Below are 22,338 nucleotides of genomic sequence, written 5' to 3'. Positions count from 1 at the left end.
TTCCATTTGAGTATCAAGATGAGTGGCTGAAAACATGGCTGAGCATTTAAAAGGATGTGCTGCTATTACCAAACACGCAGGTTTGGTTCCCAGGATTCACACGGCTATGCACAAGCATTTCTCATTTCCAGGGAATCCAGTGACTTTTTCTGGCCTCTGCAGCCTCTGCCTCATATGCTTCACATTCATGCACACGGGAAAAATACCCATACACATAAAATAAAAATCAAATCCTTTAAAAGAAGATTATCAAGAGAATAGGTGTCTCCTTAGAGGCTCTTGCAAAAGTTTTTTTTTTTTTTCACCTTTGAGAACTGTGCTTACAATACTGAAGACAATTTTCCACTATCCTCAGAATAACTCCACACTCTCAGTGGTTTGGTTTTACCTACTGATGTAAGAAGGAAAGAATATGCATTTTAACATTACAATATTATAATATTATTGGGGATTAATAGAGCATAGAGTAGAATGTACTTTGAATACCATTTTAAGGGAGAATTGACTTGAGTTCCACTATGGAGAGTTTGGGTAATTTCTTAAGAAAACTGTACAACTGAGGAATTTTAGAGATCACAAGAGATGAAAGCATGAGAAATCTTTCTTGAAGGAAACAAGATGGTTAATGTTACTAGAGTTAGAGGAGATCACTAACTTGTTGGAGCCCACAAGATTTAATAGCAAATGCACATCAGACAGACAAATAGGCAGATGCATGGGAAGTGTGTGTGTTTTCTGTTGAGGACCAAGGATGGGCCCATACCAAGTGTGGTGCTTCTAGTGTTTTTGATAGCATGTTATGCTGAAAACAGAGCAATCTCAAAGGGGAGGGCAGGTAGAGAGGAGGGGACTGTCACAGCAGGCAGTCTCAGAACTTCATGTTCTATTTTTAATGCAGCATAAATGGTATCTGAATGTCCTCCGCCTAAATAAAGATTAGATCAACTGAAATCACAAAACTGTTCTTAGTAGAAGTCCGGAACCCTTCCCAGGATCATTTAGCTCCTTCATATACTGACTCATTCTCTAATAGCTTTTGGTACTGCTTTCTGTGCTCTTCGCAGTTGTCCAGAGACGATGGTGGCTGCTTTCTCAAGTTGGAGATAGAGTCATGAAGCCACTAATGGAATGAATCTTGGGATAGCCCAATTTAGGGCACCATAGGAGGGTGATTGAGGTTGCACTGAATTAGTGTAGTAAACCCTGAAACTTAAATGTCACTCATTACTAAATGCCCTATGGCTGTTATGTCACTTAAGACATCCTGACCTGCTTTGCAACACTTTCCTTCTTCTCTTCCCCTAGTCTCTTTCTCAATTCCCCTAGTCCTTCCTACCTCAGTTCTCTGCCTGGTCATCAAACTTTAAATGTTTTCCCTCTCACTGTTCTCTTGTAGGAAACTGTTTTGTTTACTTATTTTTATGTTTTTCCTTTAACATCTAAGCTGTGTTGGGTGGGAAAGTCACTCCTTTGTTGTTCATTCAGAGCATTTAGTGATTTCCTGTTCTAGGAGAGTCAGTGTTCCTGTCCCGCAGCAGCTTCAAGTAAACATACTGATGCTTATATTAATTATAAATTGTTGGATACCAGCTCAGGCTGATATTACTAAGTAACTCTTACATTGTAAGTTAAACCATATTCCTAATTTGCACTATGCCCCGTGGCGAGCCTTTTTTTTTCACTATGGCTCACTTCGCTCCTCCCTGTGCCTGCTGGCAAATTCCTCTCACTCCACCCTTCTTCCTCATATCATTCTTCGTTTGGCTTTACCACACAACTCTATCCTATTCAGCTATTGACCAGTCAGCTTGCTTACTAAGCCAATAATAATAGCATATGTACATACAGAGTAAATGAATATTCCAGAACACTTCAGTAAGTGCATTATGAAGAAATATTCCCCTTAAAAGGCATGCTTTCTTTTTTCCCGAAGAGTTATCCCAGTATTTATTACTACAGTAATAAAGTACCTGTTTCCTCAAAGGAGAATTTTGTCTATTCTTCATAGCTCAAATACACCAAGGTCTCTTCAAATAACCACCCTAAAGTTTTCAAGTTTATATCAATGCTCTTTTTCCTGTTAATTAATTACTTTTGTTTTTGTTTTTGTTTATTTCTTCCTTTTGGTTTATATTGGTTGTTCTGTTCTTTTTTGAAGTACTAAATTAATTAAAAGTTGACAAAGAACATTTATTAAAGAAACTTCATTAGCATCAAAATACATTATGAAGCAATTCCTTATGTCTTAATGTTTCCTAATGAAGCCTCTTTCTGATGATTTCGGTCAACACTCCTAGGAGACAGTTCTCCCCCCACACACTGGTTAAATGGTGATTTAACTAAAATGTGCATTCTTTGGGTATATTTTATATCAATTGACTTCTATATTTTAAAATTTAAAGTAAGACAAGTATATCAAGAAGCAGTTAAAACATGGAGGTAATGAAATCAATATACACATGTTATAAAGATATTGTTTTCTAACTCCTGGCATAAACTCTTTGCATGTATTACCCCTTTTTAACCCTTCCAGCTTTACAAGTAAAATGCTGTCATTTTCCTGTTTTATAGCTATATAAACTAAGATGTGGAAACTAAAAATATAAACATTCTGACTCTGAGCTTACACTGTCCCATGACCCCATAGTGGCTCTTAGGTTGTAATAGCATCTCAGTATGAAAGAAGTCTGGGCATTCAAAGGCTTCAGATTTCAAATCCATTGTTAGTTTAATCACTACTAAAGGAAGTAAAAATATATACATGCCCTATATATTTCTGTTAGAAAATAGAAAAATTAATATTCCATTGTATTATCCCTGTCTTTTAATTAACATAGGATATAACATTGTTACCAGAAATAATTCCTGTATTAAGGAAAAATACAATTAAGTTAATAAAATTACATCTAATCAGGCAAGTGAAATAGTAGCCCCTTTAGACATCTGATGCCCTGGATTTTAAGCCCAGCTTTATGATTGAGAAGCAGGTTACTAACTGATTTTAACATGAAGTTCTTTGCTTATGAAGTGGGAGCTTTGGATCAAAAACAGGAAGAGGATGATCAGATCTGCGTCTCCAAACCACTAGAACAAACTTGAGTCCATTTCCATTTACTAGAGAACTTCTGTTTAGCAGACAGTCTTCCTGTATTGTCAAAGAGAGGCCACCATGAGGATTTATAGAGACCAGGGTATCTAAACCTAAGTGGCTTGATACGGATCTTTCAATGAAATAAGAACACCATTGCTGAAAAAAATGATGTTCAGGATGGCTAGCCACAATGACAGTGATGAACTGTACTGATGAGCAACCATGCTGTCCATAGAGAGTACACATTGTCTTATGAATAGAGGTGTTTGCCCCTGTGAGTATCTCTTCCTTTTATAAAAGGCATGCTTTGAGTTTATAATTTAAACAGGTTTTTTTTTTTATGTTAAGTTCTTGAGACATGAGATGTGGGATTCTGCTCTGTTTGCTGTGAATACCATTAATGAATAAAGATACTGCCTTGATCTGTTAATGGGGCAAAAGTTAGGTGGTCAGGGAAAACTAAACTGAATGCTGGGAGAAAGGAGGCTGAGTTAGAAGCCATGTAGACACTACAAAGGCAGACACCGGGAACATTACCAGGTAAGCCACAGCCACGTGGTGATACTCAGATTACTAGAAATGGGTTAAATTAAGATATAAGTAACTCTTAGCCAATAAGAAGCTAGAGCTAATTGGCCAAGCAGTGAATTAAATAATATAGCTTTTGTGTGATTACTTTGGGGCTGAGCAGCCAGGAACCAACAATCAACCTCCTACAACAATGAAGCTAAGTAATATGTGAATTACTGAAGTTGAACTTTTATTACATTCTGATAGTCCATAAGCCACAGAGATCTTTGTATGAGAGATTTCAAGATCAACTGAGATGATCCACCTAAAATACAGTACAGTGTTTGCTACCCAATTAGGGGATAAACAGAAGCTGCTTACTGTCATCTCTTGCATTATGTGGTTAGTAAATCAGATGTAGCTGGGGTTAGTGTTACCTCACCCTAGTTAGAACGATCAAGAACTGATAATCAGGCAGACAAAACAAGAAGAGCAGTGGGTGGTTCATGTGGGTCTGGTTAGAAGGAAGCAATGCAAGTTATTTCACAGTGGACTGTGGATTTGCAAGTGGAAACATGCAGTAAAGCGTTTAGCAGACAAACAGACATAATACTCTTGATTCTCCAAGCAGAAAATACTGGGCTGAAATTAAGGAAGTGAGCAAGAAGATCTAAGTGTATAGAGTCAGAGGAAGCCAGAAAAATTTGTAATATAGAAGGTCCACAGTGAGAACAAGACAAGATTCCCATTGCACAGTTAAAGCAAAACAGTTCTAGATCCTGAATGGTTTGTGAATAAAATGGGCTTGAGGTAGGAAGATGTAGAAATATGGCCCCAGCAGCAAGAGTTGATGGCAAATGTATTAAACCTTGTCAGTGGTCAAAATTCTACCAGAAACAAGGCCAATTCAAGTGATTTTAGAAATTTTGTAATATTTATGCAGAGATTTATAATCTATGTCTCTTATGATCATAAAGTACATTTTTAATATCTATTTAGAATTTCATTGTTTGTCCATAAATATATTGCATATGTGCTATGGCAATTTTACTTCACTGAGGTGATGGCAAAGCTGTAATTTAGAGGTTGTATACATAGGCACCCAATTAGAACAGAACCATAGCTTCCAAGACACAGACTTTGCTTAACAAACTGGAATTCTATTGCTTAGCTTTAAGGAGGATGCATTAAAAACACAATGACTTGTGAATCTCTTCTTTGGTTTCTATATTTCCTTAATATTTGCTTATTTATTTGTCTGACTATGGATGCTTGGAAAACAAAAATCAATGGAAGGTTCAAGAAACAGATTTAAACAATACGCAGCCACAAATCCAGCCTTGCAGAAAGTAATAGAAGGAAAATCACAAACCAAGGAGTCCAACAACGCCGACAATAACTCAAGCATCTAGCAACCCTTCACCAGCACAACTAGAAGAAGGGAAACACACAAACTCTACTACTAAAAATGACTGAAGTTAACAACCACTGGTCATTAATATCACTTAATATCAATGGACTCAATTCACCTATAAAAAGGCACAGGCTAAGAGACTGGATACGAAAACAGAATCCAACATTTTGCTGTTTACAAGAAACACACCTCAACCACAAAGACAGGCACCTACTCAGAGTAAAGGGCTGGGAAAAGGTTTATCAAGCAAATGGCCCTAAGAAACAAGCGGGTGTGGCCATACTAATTTCCAACAAAGTTGACTTCAAACTAAAATCAATCAGAAGAGATGGAAAGGGACACTTTATACTCATAACAGGAAAAATCCTTCAGAATGAAGTCTCAATCCTGAATATCTATGCCCCTAATATAAAAGCTCCCACTTATGTAAAAGAAACACTTCTAGAACTCAAGGCAGCCATCAAACCACACACACTAATAGTTGGAGACTTCAACACTCCTCTCTCACCAATGGACAGGTCAATCAGACAGAAACCTAACAGAGAATTGAAAGACTTAATGGAGGTAATGAACCAAATGGAATTAACAGACATCTATAGAACATTCCACCCAAATAGGAAAGAATATACCTTCTTCTCTGCGGCTCATGGAACCTTTTCGAAAATTGACCATATACTTGGTAACAAAGCAAACTGCCACAGTTACAAAAAAATATTAGTAACCACCTGCGTCTTATCGGATCACCATGGATTAAAATTAGAATTCAACAACAGTGCTACCCCCAGAAGGCCCACAAACTCATGGAAACTGAACAGTCAACTACTGACCCACACCTGGGTCAAGGAAGAAATAAAGAAAGAAATTAAAGTCTTTCTTGAATTTAATGAAAACAAAGACACAACATACTCAAACCTATGGGACACAATGAAAGCAGTGCTAAGAGGAAAGTTCATAGCACTAAGTGCCCACTTAAAGAAAACGGAGAAAGCACTCATTGGTGACTTAACAGCACACCTGAAAGCTCTGGAAAAAAAAGAAGCAGACTCACCTAGGAGAAGTAGAAGACTGGAAATAATCAAACTGAGGGCAGAAATCAACAAAATAGAAACACAGAAAACAATCCAAAGAATCAATGAAACAAGAAGCTGGTTCTTGGAGAAAATCAACAAGATTGACAAACCCTTAGCCAAACTAATCAAACGGCAGAGGGAGAACACGCAAATTAACAAGATCAGAAATGAAAAGGGGGTCATAACCACAGACACAGAGGAAATTCAGAAAATCATTAGATCTTACTACAAAAGCCTGTATGCTACAAAATTGGAAAATGTAAAAGAAATGGACAGTTTTTTAGATAAATACCATATACCAAAGTTAAACCAGGACCAGGTAAATGCTCTAAATCGTCCTGTTAGTCGCGAAGAATTAGAAACTGTTATCAGAAACCTCCCTACCAAAAAGAGCCCAGGACCAGATGGTTTCAATGCGGAATTCTACCAGAACTTCCAAGAAGACCTAATACCTATACTCCTTAAGGTATTTCATAATATAGAAACACAAGAGTCACTGCCAAATTCCTTCTATGAAGCTACAGTTACCCTGATACCTAAACCACACAAAGACTCAACCAAGAAAGAGAATTACAGGCCAATCTCACTCATGAACATGGACGCAAAAATTCTCAATAAAATACTGGCAAACCGAATCCAAGAACACATTAGAAAAATTATCCATTACGATCAAGTAGGCTTCATCCCAGAGATGCAGGGCTGGTTCAACATACGAAAATCTATTAATGTAATCCATCATATAAACAAACTGAAGGAAAAAAACCATATGGTCATCTCATTAGATGCTGAAAAAGCATTTGACAAAATTCAGCACCCTTTTATGATAAAGGTCTTGGAGAGATTAGGGATACAAGGGTCATTCCTAAATATAATAAAAGCTATTTACAGCAAGCCGACAGCTAACATCAAATTAAACGGAGAGAAACTCAAGGCTATCCCACTAAATTCAGGAACACGACAAGGCTGTCCACTCTCTCCTTATCTCTTCAATATAGTGCTTGAAGTTCTAGCAATAGCAATAAGACAACATAAGGGAATCAAGGGGATTCAATTTGGAAAGGAAGAAGTTAAACTTTCATTATTTGCAGATGATATGATAGTATACATAAGCGACCCCAAAAACTCCACCAAAGAACTCCTACAGCTGATAAACTCCTTCAGTAACGTGGCAGGATACAAGATCAACTCCAAAAAATCAGTCGCCCTCCTATACACAAAGGATAAGGAAGCAGAGAGGGAAATCAGAGAAGTATCACCTTTCACAATAGCCACAAATAGCATAAGATATCTGGGAGTATCGCTAACCAAGGAAGTGAAGGATTTATTTGACAAGAACTTTAAGTCTTTGAAGAAAGAAATTGAAGAGGATACCAGAAAATGGAAGGATCTCCCCTGCTCGTGGATTGGGAGGATCAACATAGTAAAAATGGCAATTCTACCAAAAGCAATCTATAGATTCAATGCAATCCCAATCAAGGTCCCATTAAAATTCTTCACAGAGATTGAGAGGACAATAATCAACTTCATATGGAAAAACAAGAAACCCAGGATAGCCAAAAAAATCTTATACAATAAAGGTACTTCTGGAGGCATTACCATCCCTGACTTCAAACTCTATTACAAAGCTACAGTATTGAAAACGGCTTGGTATTGGCATAAGAACAGAGAAGTTGACCAATGGAATCGTATAGAAGACCCGGATCTTAAACCACAAACCTATGAACACCTGATTTTTGATAAAGGAGCCAAAAGTACACAATGGAAGAAAGAGGGCATCTTCAACAAATGGTGCTGGCATAACTGGATGTCAACCTGTAGAAGAATGAAAGTAGATCCATATCTATCACCATGCACAAAACTCAAGTCCAAATGGATTAAAGACCTCAATATCAATTTGAACACATTGAGCTTGATAGAGGAGAAAGTGGGAAGTACTCTACAACAAATGGGCACAGGGAACCGTTTCCTATGCATAACCCCAGCTGCACAGACTTTAAGGGCAACATTGAATAAATGGGACCTCCTGAAGTTGAGCAGCTTCTGTAAAGCAAAGGACATTGTCACTAAGACACAAAGGCAGCCTACTGACTGGGAAAAGATCTTCACCAACCCTGCAACTGACAAAGGTCTGATCTCTAAAATATATAAGGAACTCAAGAGACTAGATGGTAAAATGCCAATTAACCCAATTAAAAAATGGGGCGCTGAACTGAACAGAGAATTCTCAACAGAAGAAGTTCGAATGGCCAAAAGACACTTAAGGTCATGCTCAACCTCCCTAGCTATCAGGGAAATGCAAATCAAAACAACTTTGAGATATCATCTTACACCTGTCAGATTGGCTAAAATCCAAAACACCAATAATAACCTTTGCTGGAGAGGTTGTGGGGTAAGGGGCACACTCATCCATTGCTGGTGGGAATGCAAACTTGTGCAACCACTTTGGAAAGCAGTGTGGCGGTTTCTCAGGAAATTCGGGATCAACCTACCCCAGGACCCAGCAATTCCACTATTGGGAATCTACCCAAGAGATGCCCAATCATACAACAAAAGCATATGCTCATCTATGTTCATAGCAGCATTATTTGTAATAGCCAGATCCTGGAGACAGCCTAGATGCCCTTCAGTGGAAGAATGGATGAAGAAACTGTGGAATATATACATGCTAGAATACTACTCAGCGGTAAAAAACAATGACAACTTGAATTTTGCAGGCAAATGGATGGAAATAGAAAACACTATTCTGAGTGAGGTAACCCAGACCCATAAAGATGAACATGGGATGTACTCACTCATATTCGGTTTCTAGCCATGATTAAAGGACATCGAGCCTATAAGTTTGGGATCCTTGAGAAGATAATAAGAAGGTGAACTCCCAAAAAAGATATAGTAATCCTCCTGGATATTGGAAGTAGACATGATCGCCAGGCAAAATTGGGAACTTGAGGGTTGGGCAAGACTGGGCCAAGGGAAGATGGGGAGAGAAAAGTGTGAAGGGGAGAGCGGGGGGAGCTCGGAGGAATGGGGTGCTTGGGATATAGGAAGGGTGGATATGAGAGCAGGGAAGCATATATCTTAATTTAAGGAGCTACCTGAGGGTTGTCAAGAGACTTGACCCTCGAGGGGTTCCCAGGTTTCCAGGGAGACACCCCCAGTTAGTTCCTTGGGCAGCTGGGGAGAGGGAGCCTGAAAAGGCCAGTTCCTATAGCCATACTGATGAATTTCTTGCATATCACCATAGAACCTCCACCTGACGATAGATGAAGAAAATGACAGAGCCCCACCTTGGAGCACCGGACTGAGCTCCCAAGGTCCTGATGAGGAGCAGAAGGAGAGAGAACATGAGAAAGAAAGTCAGGACCGTGAGGGAACCTCCAGCTGGCGACAGATGGGGAAGGTGACTGAGCCCCACATTGGAGCACTGGACTGAGCTCCCAAAGTCCCGATGAGGAGCAGAAGGAGCGAGAACATGAGGGAGAAAGTCAGGAACGAGAGGGGTGCGTTCACTCATGGAAACGGTGGGACAGAACTAATGGGAGATCACCAACTCCAGTTGGAATGGGACTGATGGATCATGCGACCAAACCCGTCTCTCTGAGTGTGGCCAACAGCGGGGGCTGACTGAGAAGCAAAGGACAATGGCTCTGGGCTCTGATTGTTATTCATGGACAGGCTCTGTGGGAGCCTTCTCAGCTTGGTCGATCACCTTCCTGGACCTGGGGGGAACTGGGAGGACCTTGGTCTTAGCATAGAGTGGGGAACCCTGATGGCTCCTTGGCCTTGAGAGGGAGGGAGGGGAGGTATGGGTGGAGGGGAGGGGAGGGAAGGGGGAGAAGGAGGGGAGAGAAGGGGGAGAAGGAGGGGAGGGAGGGGGGAGGAGGAGGGAAGGAGATGGAAATTTTTAAATATAAAAAAAATAAAAATAAAAAAAAAATGAAAAAAAAAAAAAAAAGATTATTTAAAAGTTCAAAGTCCACCAGGAAAAATCTTTGGGCCTCTTGCACTCAGCAGCTAACAGCAAGCACTGCTTCTAAGACTGGTGTTCTCCAAGGACTAAGGAGAGGATTTGGGATTGCCTGCGTAGCTAAAAAGCTGTCTAGTTTTTGCTCATTTATCCCTCCCAGATCTGTCTAATGGCATTTGACAACTTAAGGTACTATTACATTTAATAAAGTTTCCTGCTACAATACAAAAAAAAAAAAAAAGAAACTGTAGAAAAATTGTAGTACAGATTATAGTAATGAAGATGTGACTGGTAAATGGATCTCATGCCTCCTATAATAGCCTGCATAATCACTAAGTTTTAATTTATACAGTTCCTATTAGATATATATCTTTTGTGGCATGTAGAAGAATAAGTTCCAGAATGGCTGAAGGAATTAAAATAAAATATCCTTGTGTGTGTGTGTGTGTGTGTGTGTGTGTGTGTGTGTGTTTGTGTGTGTGTTTGCGGGTGTGCTTTTTAAAATACTCCCCTACTTTGCTGATATTAGATTTCCTACGAAAGAATTATAAGGGCATTATAAGGCATATGAGATGTAGGGCAGAAAGTAGTAGAATAACTTTAATAACTTTAAATGGACTTATAGAAGGGAAGGGAAAAACATTCTCTGCTTTGTTTCTGTTTCCTGCAACATAATGACCAGACAATGTTCCCTGAAGTCAGGAGGACAATATCTAATACTGAATCCAAGAAGAAACCCAAAAAGTAAGAATTATGAAGTAACATCACCATCTATATGTATAGGGAAACAAAAGGAGCAAGGGTGAATCCAAAAGTAATCAGGAAAAGGATGAATTAAATGGTGTACCTGAATTTTTAAATAAAATTTAACTTGATTTATATAAAATTTAAGGTCCTCAGCTACCCCATTTAGATAAAAGAATTAGCTTTCGGACAACTTTAACATATAAGGTGATCTGTAGAAATTTATGCAAAATTAAGTACTGTATTTTACTTGGGGCCTCAAATTGCTCAAAATGAAAATAGTTTAAAAGAAAGAACTATTTTATCATTGCCTGAGTTTGATTTTCACGGATGCATTAGGATGTGACATGAGTTCTGTCTGTGATTAGTCTTATTGGGGAATGGAAGCTACATGCCATTTTGCAATTTTCATAGCTCTTTGCAATTTTCATAATTCTTAAAAATAAAAAGTATATAGGGCTTGTGCTCCAAGTTTTCAGTTTAATTACTATTATTAATCTTCTTTACCAGAAGTAGTAGAAGGTAACCACTGGCTCGGTAAGCAGCCCACAAGCAAGCCACACACACCATGGTGTTCACAGCCTTTGTTGGGAGTCCTAAATGGATTATATCAAACTAAAACACTGTGTAATTATGGCTCCTTTGTGATTTCATGTTCTCATCTTACAGTCAATTTTTCTTCCTTTGATGCGTCATGTTGTGTTGAATAGCTTATCTGAAAACATCAATATGCCTTTGAAAAGGAGAAAATCAAATTGCAACAGTTTATGTTCTCATAATGTGTGCATAGCCAAAGCGAAAGGCAGCAAATAGGTATACTGCCTTACTTATATCCAGGTGGTATCTGTTTGAAACACTCTAGCACCCTCATGTTCTCTCTGAAGTAGAGCTTTTGGATTTTTTGCTGTATACATCTTCAACCAAAACTCAGGAGATTGAGCATTACTGTATACCCAGATGGTACACGTGTTACAGGGAAGAGGCTAAGAACATCTGACTCCTCTGGCCTTCAGCTGTGTAAAACAATTTCTAAATATATGAACCCCATCCATTTTATTTTCAAATTTGCTTTAGGCAAATGTAATGCTTCTTTTGTCTTAATGTGCTTGTGAATCAAAGAATTTAAGGTTATAGTTCTCAGCTTCTACTTCACAAAATCTATTTCTAAATTTAGAATTGTTATTTAATCTTGAAATTATTATGTATGAATTCAAGATATTTTGATCACATCTACCCAATGTACTTACCTCCAGTTTCCCCTGTAGATGCCCTTTCTCCACCAGTCTTCTCCCCAACTTTTCCTGGTTATTATTATTATTATTATTATTATTATTATTATTATATCATCATTATTATTATTATTATCGCTATGAGTCCAATTAGTACTGACCATATTGTGTAGTATGGCCCCATACTCTGAGGAATGAGAAAATTGCTGTTGCTAAGTCTCTAAAACAAATAAACTATGTCTTCCTCAGACGTCATAAAGTGCTAAGAGCCTTTGGTAAAGGCAGGGCAGTAGAAGAACTTCCTTTATCTCTGCTGGAGTCTACCGGCATGATCTTGAACATGCCTTCTTCCACCAACCATAGTTGCTGTCACTTACTGTGCATATCAGCCTTGCCATGTTCAGAAAACTGCATTTCGTAGCTCTACACATTCACCAGTGTTCATATTCTTTCTTCCGCCATTCCTAGGATGTTTCCTAAGCCTTCTACAAAGGAAAGGCTATTACAGATGATCCCTTCACATATGAGTACTCAGTCACTCAGAACTTTGACAAGAGTCTGTGAATTAGCTACTACCTACTGTAAAAAGAGCTTCTTTGACCAAAGTTGAGAACAACGCAAATTTATGTTTATAAGTAGATAATAAGATATGTTGACAGTAGGAATACATTGCAAAAGAACGCCACTAATTTCTTCCCTAAGCTCTATGAGCTACCCATTCATGGTCTTCTGACAAAGTTTAAGGTATCAGACACAAACTCTCTCCTCTGGAGCAGCAGTTAGTTTCCCCCATGATTGTCACACCATATTGCACCACTGGATACAACTTGCCTGACACCTCAGTGTTATAGCATGCTGAGTCTAGTGTTGGGCAAGACTACTACTGTTGCCTTTTCTCCTAGAGTAGCTTGCACAGCACTTTCCAGCACTGTGAAAATCAGCCATTATATATAGTGTCTTGGTCCATTTTAAATTGATTTCTCAGTATTTGCAACCAAAGTATGCTGTGCCCAGGAATCTGGCTCATTTAGTTATTTTTAATGCTTAAGTGCCTATACGTTTTAATTTCTAATATAAATGTATTTTAATCCTATTATCGATGCACAGCCACTTTACAGCGATCTTAATCAACATCTCTGCAACTGAAGCTAATATAACATTATTGTTTAAAGTCATAATAAGGAAATTCTCATATTGACTGTGTATGAATAACATTCATATAGACAATCTCACAAAATTCAAAGGAAGTGAAATTTTTTACTTACTTGGTGCTATATAAACCCATTGTGTGACAATTCAGTATTTATATGAAATGTCTCTTTGACCAAGCATATAATTCTATTTGAGTTTTAGACTGCATGCAATTCCTTTAACAAGAAGACATAAATTTGTATTGCAGACTCTTCTTTTTTATCATTAAAGTTAACTTCACAAAAATTGGTTCTAAACAAATGCCAATTTTTAGCAATTATATTTGAGCAATTGTAAGAAACAATGTTGATTTATGAAATGTTACTTAAACTGTCCTACCATTTATAAGAATCCTGTTGCAAGTTAATTTCCCTTATCTAGTATTAAACCCAAGGCCTCATTGAGTGTATGAAAATGACACCCCATACAGGTGGGGCAGATTATAAGTGGAAGATATTGTGGCTGAGCTGGCTTCCAGGGTTTTCTTTCCATAGCCTGCAGAGTAGCTTTTCACATCAAAGAGATTAGAATGTAGGGGTAAAGCCTCCAAGCTTACACCAGTTTAATGTCTCTACACTCAAAAGGCCAAGTAGTAGTTGGCTTTGCAATGGAGTCCTGCTGTTAATTTTCAGAGGGTGAACTTCATTCCTAGCATCATCCTACAATCTGCTGTCTTAGCATCAGCCTGGGATCTCTGCTGGATCTCTGCTAACAATAAAACAATGCAATCCAGTCCTACCACTGGAAGCCTTGTCTGGCTACAAAAGATGGTCAGTTCATTACTAGTGAGAACTAGTAAGAGTTCTCACTAGGATCACCCTCATAGATTCCAGGAAGAGTACACTGAACTGTTTCCGCACACACCCTCAAATGTCCTCAAACTCCAGCTGCACCTCCCCATAACCACTCCTTCAATGTCCCCCACCTGATCCTTCCAACTCCTTTCCTCACCTCCCCCCAGTCCACCCTCAGAATCTATTCTATTTCTCCCTTCCAGGAAGATCCATGCTTCTATCTTTTAGTCATCTTCTTCTCCTAACCTCTCTGGGTCAGGAGATTATAGCTTGATTATCATTACTTAAAAGATAATATACACTTATAATTGGATACATACTACATTTTTTCTGGGTCTGAGTTACCTCACTGAGCATAAGTTTAATTTCTAGTTCCATTTATTTGCCTGTAGACTTCATTTTTTTTAAACACTGAGTTCTCCTACATTGTGTAGATATACTAAAATTTCTTTAGCCATTCTTCAGTTGAGGAGTATTTTGGTTGTTTCCAGAGTGGGACTGTTATGAAAACAAAGCCATAACACACATAGTTGAGCAAGTATCTATGCTGTAGGATGGATTATTATGTGGGATGTCCTTCTGTATGTGTGTTGTTTTTATTGGTTGATAAATATACAGGTATATTTCCTGTATGCCATCAAAGATTGGGTCTGGTTTTCAAATCCATTCTGTTAATTCATGTCATTTTACAGGGAACTGAGGCCATTGATATTGAAAGATATCAATGAACAATGATTGTTAAATTCCTGTTATTTTGATGTTGTTGTTTATGGATGTAAATGAGACACTGGAGATTATCTGTTGATTTAGCATCTGCATTAAAATTAAGTTGGTTTTTTGTGTACAAAATAGATATAATGAGTCTGGAATTAACATTGGTGATTGTTTTGCAATCACAAAATAAAGTTAATGAAAAATAGTTTAAACTTGAAAAAGGCGCTGTGTGTCTTTTTTAAATTTTACAGTTTCTTTATTGTTGTTTGAGACAGGATTTCACTGTGCAGGCCAGGATGGTCTGGATGCTACTGTGTAGTTAGCCCAGGATATCCTCCAATTCAGGGTAATCTCTGCCTCATATATGCTGTGTTAATAAGCATTATCTAACATCTTCAGCTGGTTTTATTTTTTAGAGATTACCGTATGCTATTCCACATTTTCTTAGTTGGCATTTGAAATTCCAAACAGAAAATCCTGATTTAAAATAATTCACTTAAAACAAACAAAAAAACCCTGACACTTTGTAGCATATATTGAATGTGAGTCATGGTTTAAGTCAGTAGCTGTTGAGTGTTGGACTCCCTCCACAGGGTTTACATAAATATGCTTTAGTGATGATAAAGTCATATTTGTGCTTGGCATGCTAAAGGTGATGGGAGGGTTTGATGAGGCAGAGAGTAGAGGATTGAAGAAAATGGTGGAAGAACCCTTCTCATTTACTGAGAGGACTTTCTCGGTTCATTTAGTAAGGACAGACTGGAGACAGCTGTTAAAAGAAGATGAAACACAAGGATGCTGGTGGAACGTTTCCAAAGAGTGGAAAGATCTAGAAACCTATCGCTACTTTTTTCCTCTATGCACAATATTTTTTATAATGCAGAGCCCATTGAATGTTCATTTTCAAATATATCCTTGATAAAAAAATGTTAGGGAAGATGTATATGGATATTCTTGCCTGACTGTATTTTAGAAGATGTCACTTATTGAGTGATTCTTTAGATTTTTTTAAAGGAGGAAGGTCTCCATAAGCATGCTCAGTTTGATTTCATTGTATGACTCCACTTCCTATAATTCACTGAATATTTTTTAACTCACTTTTAAAGAAACCAACCAATTCTAACAATACTGCATTGTGTAATATGTTATCATATATGGCAGGAGAATTCTGATTAATTTTATTTCATGAAACTGTTTTAATTTTCTACTTCTTTAGAATAGTCTACATTAACAATAGCTTAGGGTGAATAAACTTCTACTCCTGCTCCAGAAGTCCCCTGACATTTTGATAGCTCATACTCAAAAAGTTTTAAAATTACATGACACCAATAGCTACAGTTTCAAAAGCTGACAGTGGAAATAACCCTCTGCATATTCTATTTAGGGACACCTACTTACAAATTGTTTATCAATCATAACTTCATGAATTGATGACCTGTGGAGTAAGATCTCAGTCATCTGAATTTTTATGCACAATTAAAATTGTTTTTTTAAACAGTAAGTCATAAAATTAATGATAATTACTTTCAGCTGCCAACTGATTCATATGCTTCTGAAGGCAGCAACAAAGTCAGACTTCAGTTTCCATCCTAGTCTTAGCAAATTGGATCTGTGTCTTAACAAACCCATCAGGGATGTTTGTAGCAGTAAAGTTCAGGAAGTACAGGTAACCAAATTATTTCAATTATGTCTAGAATAACAAGACATTTTAGAAGCCACAGTCCTAAAGCTCCTTTGCGAGTAGTTATAGTTTAGGACATCCTCAAAGGCACTAAAAAGTTTATGTATTAGAAATTCCAAAGTGAAAAAATAATCTCAGACTCACGGGTTTTAAAATTGTACATATAGTCGTCTATTTATACTAGTATAGCTTTTTGAGTTTAGTTTCCTTTTCGGTAAACATAGAATAAAAATTATTTCTAATAATTGAATTTGTCTCCTATTGTATTTGGTGCTCTAAATTTTTGGCAGTTTGAGAATATTATTTTGGTCTCCTTAGAATTATGGAAATTATGCTGCTTTGTTCCCTGCAGGAGTTAAAATAAAATATTGGTAATTATGCATATTTGACTTTCAAAAGGCCAAGTGATTACTCACAGCACTTATAAAAAGGAAAGTGATTCCAGATATTCATAAATCAGCTCTTTGGTAGAGGACTTTGAAGTCTGAAGTTGTTGTGCGATGAATATCCCTACTGAGGATGACCAGGTTGAAATATGAATTTATTATCAACACTCTTCTTTCTTTGCGCTTTCCCAGATGCAAGACGAAAGTCTACCCTGACGAACTTCCAAACACAAGTGTAGTCATTGTGTTCCATAATGAAGCTTGGAGCACTCTACTTAGAACTGTCTATAGTGTCATAAATCGCTCGCCACACTACCTGCTCTCTGAGGTCATCTTGGTCGATGACGCCAGTGAAAGAGGTACAGACTCTGCTTTCTTTTTTTTTTCATTAAAATAATAAAGCATCTTTCATTTGTGTGTATAAAAATATCCTGAATCCATTTAATATTTTATTTCTATGTCATAGCACAGTGCTTTCTTCAATGTGCCCATCTGAAGTTCTATGTGTACTCTTTTACATACAGCAGCAGGAGAGGGGCTGGAGAGATGGCGCAGTAGTCAAGACACTTGCTGCTCTTGCATAGGACCCAGATGCCTTTTCACTCCCCAAACCCTTCCCAGATCCTACCCACCCACCTTTCCATGTAACTATTTCTATGGTCGGAAGGTAGCTGGGCAATGATCTATATTCTGCTTTGTAATCAATCACCTATCAAATTGATACATACCATATTTTCATATATGCATTTCATACATTCTATACATTGTTTATGCACATTCAACTCTGAGAACAATTAAATGCTTTGTTTTATATTAAATTATATCCAATTTGTTCCTATCATCAGAAATGAACAAAAATGGTAGTTTAAAAAGTTTTGTTTTCCCCGACTAGTTAATACTGAGAATTTATATGATTTGATATGTAGCATTAATTAACTGATGAAATATCTACTAGTTTATTTCACTTTAAACTCTACATATGAAATTGCATATGCATATGATATCTGAATGTATGAGCTGAGGGCTGCCCCTCAGCCGAATTTGCTTCCTAAGAGTATCGCGATTCTGTTCTGAAACAGCTCCAAATCTTCCTCATCCATTCTTGTTCCGTGTTACAGATTTTCTCAAGTTGACATTAGAGAACTACGTGAAAACTTTAGAAGTGCCAGTAAAAATTATCAGAATGGAAGAGCGCTCTGGGTTGATACGTGCCCGGCTCCGAGGAGCAGCTGCTTCAAAAGGACAGGTCATAACTTTTCTGGATGCACACTGCGAGTGCACCTTAGGATGGCTGGAGCCCTTGCTGGCAAGAATAAAGGAAGACAGGTAGGGAGTCTGGTGTTAAGTCTGCAAAGCTTACACCCGAACCTTTGAGGGCAACTCCAGCTGTCCATCACAATGCCTCGACCAAAGTTCTATTTTCGGAAGGTTTATTTCATATGCTTTGAAAAAGGTGCCTTTTCTCATTTTTAAGATGAAAATAGGACTGATTCGTGTTGAGCATGGGTAGCTGTTTAAAGAATAATCAAATGAGTCAATGAAAAATGGTTTGAGCATTTATAGGCGAAATAAATCAATCCAGTCTGACAGCATATGTTGTAAGCAATTTTCGAAGCACCTGTGTGGTACTCCGAGCTCCCCGTGCAGTGATTGCTGATGTTCTTACAAACTTGCTTATGTTACTGGAAGTTCAGTGGATTCTTTAGTTCTTCTGCTCCCTCAGCGGTGTTCTCTTCACTGCTCCAGTGCCCTCGGTCACAGTCTAGTTCAACTTCTCCACGATGCTCTTGAGAACACACACACACACACACACACACACACACACGCACGCACGCGTGCTGTCCTGAAATAATACCACTGTTAAAAAAAAAGAGTAGAGAACAGTGTAATTATTTCAACAATAGTCTTTCTACCTGTAAGTTTTAAAAATTTTAAAAATTAAACTTTGTGAAGTGAAGACCCTTCACGCATACCTGTAGCTCTTCCTAATGAGGATGACATTTTGTAGCTATTCATAAACGTGGATGATAAATTAGTGTAGTTCTTACTACCTAATAAAGATAATAAACAATGAGTGCTATATATTATGATAAAGCATTGTAGAACACCTAGCTTGCACAGCCATGTCATGTGCAGTAGAGGATCCCAGAATTGAAATGTTTAATTAGACACTCCAGACTATGGCTGCTTTGTATAAGTTAGTTCAGCCACATCACATAAATGGCAGCAGCTGTAGCTTTCCCTGAAGATAGATGGAGCTTGTTAGTAAAATGAATCCCAGTAGTTCAAGAAGGCAATGGGAACCTTTTAGTCAACAAAGTACAGTACATGAATGACTGGCAGCATTTTGTGTGCTGTGCTGTGCCCACACAAAAGTGGGACTGACAAAGCAAAATGTACTTAGGCTCTCTTCAATGTGTTTGCTGGAACTTTTGTACATTATACTGTTCTTTTAAACATGCATTTTATATTCAATATAATGCATTGTTAATATAATGTTTCAATATAGCCATGCATAAACAATCTTTTTCTAACAATTCATTTGCATTCTATTTGTACACAGTGAGTCTTTTTTCTGGTTTTAAAATTGTCATAACAAGACAGTAAAATACGATTGAGACTATTAGATCTGATTTTTTTCTTCACCTTAAAAATTAATTTATTAAGTTCAGTAAATAAAGAAACACCATAATATGGTTGTGCCTAGATTCATCAGGAAGCTTCTCCAAGGGTAAATGAAGCTTATTGATTTCAGAGAACTTCAGGCCATCACCAATTGTGTGGCACATGAGACTTACATGACAATGGTCGATGGTAATATTGCAGTTACCAAAGAAGATGTAATTGAAGTCCTGTTTGGCTTTCCTCACCTATGGATGACTTACAATGCAGACAATCATGCTGTTCTTCCGAATTAGCTACAATTCATGCCACCTTGAGTAGACTTGAATTCCTGGGTCTGTAGTGAACCGCTAAAACCAAAAGAAGCCAAAAAATAATAGAAGCCATGGCATAGATAAAACTATGTACTTAGGAAAATAACTAAGTGGAACATTCCTACCCGAACTAAGCTCACAAGAACCATAAACATCTTGACTGTTCCTTTACTATAGGAAAGTAGGCTAGACCACAATGAGCTGCTGTTTTTAACAAAGCAGCTGAATTGAGACAATGATAGACTCTTAGTTCTCGGACATCTTGCTGAAAAAGTTGTCGCTGCCCTTGTGCCCTCTACAGAAACTGTTTATTAGTAGCTATAGATCATGATTTTAATTGATGTTGCTTGTTCTTCCTAAAAGGAACTTTCTCTGTGTCAAGTTTTCCTGTGCTCTTTAAACTAACAATATATGCAAACCTCCAGATCTAATTTTCTATCATCAATTTCTATCTTTCTATGCTATTGCTTCTCAGTGGGTTATAGCTAAAATGATGTATAATATCAGAGCAACTCAACTAACAATGCTTTGGGTGGAAGTTTATGAAAAATAGACCAGGTTCACCCTGCTGAGTTAGTACTTTGAAGGCATTTTAAAGTCAGCTTGAAGGTCAACTAAAATATTTGACTAGATTTTACATCAAAGCTTTGAGATAAAAGTGAGGGGAAAAGGTGAGGTCAGAAGAAATGTTTCTGCAGAGAAAAAGGATAAAATAAAATTAAAGACATGGTAATGTCCTAAAAATAATTAAGTGTGATCATATCATCTAAAACCAACTTGAAGAAGCTAATGTAAATTAGTATTTATATATGAATTGGTTTTTATTTTCTATAGGAAAACAGTTGTGTGCCCCATCATTGATGTTATTAGTGATGATACCTTTGAATACATGGCTGGATCAGACATGACTTATGGTGGTTTTAACTGGAAACTAAATTTCCGATGGTATCCTGTTCCTCAAAGAGAAATGGATCGAAGGAAAGGAGACAGAACATTACCTGTCAGGTATGTAGATCATTACTTCCCAACTAGCTGTATTTTTATTCTTCCGTTAACCAAAGGACATTATAAATCTGGTCTCAGCATTTAAAGATCATTAGAAATATTTATTACTTACGTACATTTTCACCCATCATGCAATCATATAAGAATGAGTGACAATTCTTAATATGGTTAAAATTATCACGGGCAAACTTGTGTGTTCCTATAAATGCTAGGTGTGTTTAGATGTCTTAGGGTTCTGGTCTACTGTCAGGGAATTGAGTCTATCATTGTCTCAGTCCAGGTGCTTTGTAAAATAAAGACAGCAAGTCTTGTCTTTGTCTTCTACCCTAGTTTCCCATAGTCAAATGAAACTTCTATATGATTTCTGAATGTCTTGATATTTCAAGTAAATATAAAATGCATACGATAATAGAAGTACTCTCAAACATGAAATGATCAAAATGCTTTGGTAATTATTCTAAATTAATCACTTAAAAAACTATCTTCCTTAATAATCATAAAAATAGTCAAGTGAAAAAATATGAGTTAACAAATGTTAAAAGAGCCTTTTTTGTTCCAAGCTCAACAACTACTTAATTTGGAATATTTGTCAGTAAAATATATCTTACTCGTATTTTTGAAATGTATATCTATTACAATTTTCTACAAAATTAACCATTTAAGTAACACCAAAATATCTCTGTCCTATTTTAGGTCTCTTGCCTGCATTCAAATATTGATTGTCTAAAAATATTTAAGGCAGTAGTAGACTAAATCATCTCTTTAAAAATGAATTTAGCAAATCATCTTTTTCTTGAAAAAAGAAAAATATTATAATCTTCATAAATAGCATACATATGAGCCCTAATCGAAAAATGGCCTTGTGTTGGGGTTGAGATTACTTCCTAATTATATGATGCCTTAAATTAAAATAAAAAAATATTGGGTGATAGAGCCAGGCCAGGCAGTGACAGCACACGTCTTTAATCCCAGGACTCAGGAAGCAGAGACAGGAAGATCTTTTTGAGTTCAAGGCCAGCCTGGTGTACAAGAGCCAGTTCCAGGACAGCCAAGGCTGTTACACAGAGAAACTTTGTCTCAAAGCAAACAAACAAACAAAATGTGTGGTAGAGAGACAGCTCTAATTATATGTTGCTGAAAAATTAAATAGTAAATAGTGTTAACAGTTTTTAAGAGATATACTATCACAGCAAAAAAAAAATTAAATGTGTCCTGTGATATTTACATAAAGACCTGTCACTGTTAAGAATTATAATCTAGCATCTAGCTTTATAATGCTCACATTTAACCATCTTTTTTGTCCATTGCATTAAAGTTCAGAAAACATGACAACTCTGATTTATTAACAATCCTCTTGTCCCATATACTAGTTTTATTTAACTTAGATAATTTTTAAGTTTTGGTCCCAAGTGAAGCAATCCAAACACTTCACAGAGACACTTAAATACTCTTAATGTGTTTATTCAATTGAAAATGATGTTTGTACAAATATGTGTTTTTCAAAGCTTACTGAAAGTACATTTGTGAAAGTATAGTTTATTTAAATTTATTATCGTAATTGGAAAGGTAAAAATTAAGGAAGCCAACACTACTAGTAATGACGAACTGA

At 37.1% G+C, this 22,338-nt stretch overlaps 1 protein-coding gene across 3 annotated transcripts in view; it reads left to right on the top strand.

Moving 5' to 3' along the window:
• Window positions 1–22,338, top strand: part of Galnt13 (polypeptide N-acetylgalactosaminyltransferase 13) — a 491,359-nt gene that overhangs the window by 247,479 nt on the left and 221,542 nt on the right. For all 3 annotated transcript variants that reach the window (XM_038338251.1, XM_038338252.1, XM_038338250.1), the window contains exons 5-7: window positions 16,981–17,147; window positions 17,907–18,114; window positions 20,559–20,729. In XM_038338251.1, the coding sequence (XP_038194179.1) occupies window positions 16,981–17,147; window positions 17,907–18,114; window positions 20,559–20,729 (546 nt within the window). The remainder of the gene's footprint in view (window positions 1–16,980; window positions 17,148–17,906; window positions 18,115–20,558; window positions 20,730–22,338) is intronic.

This window comes from Arvicola amphibius, chromosome 7, assembly GCF_903992535.2.
Source record: "Arvicola amphibius chromosome 7, mArvAmp1.2, whole genome shotgun sequence".
NCBI classification, from domain to species: Eukaryota; Metazoa; Chordata; class Mammalia; order Rodentia; family Cricetidae; genus Arvicola; species Arvicola amphibius.
This window is presented reverse-complemented; position numbering and strand designations above follow the sequence as displayed.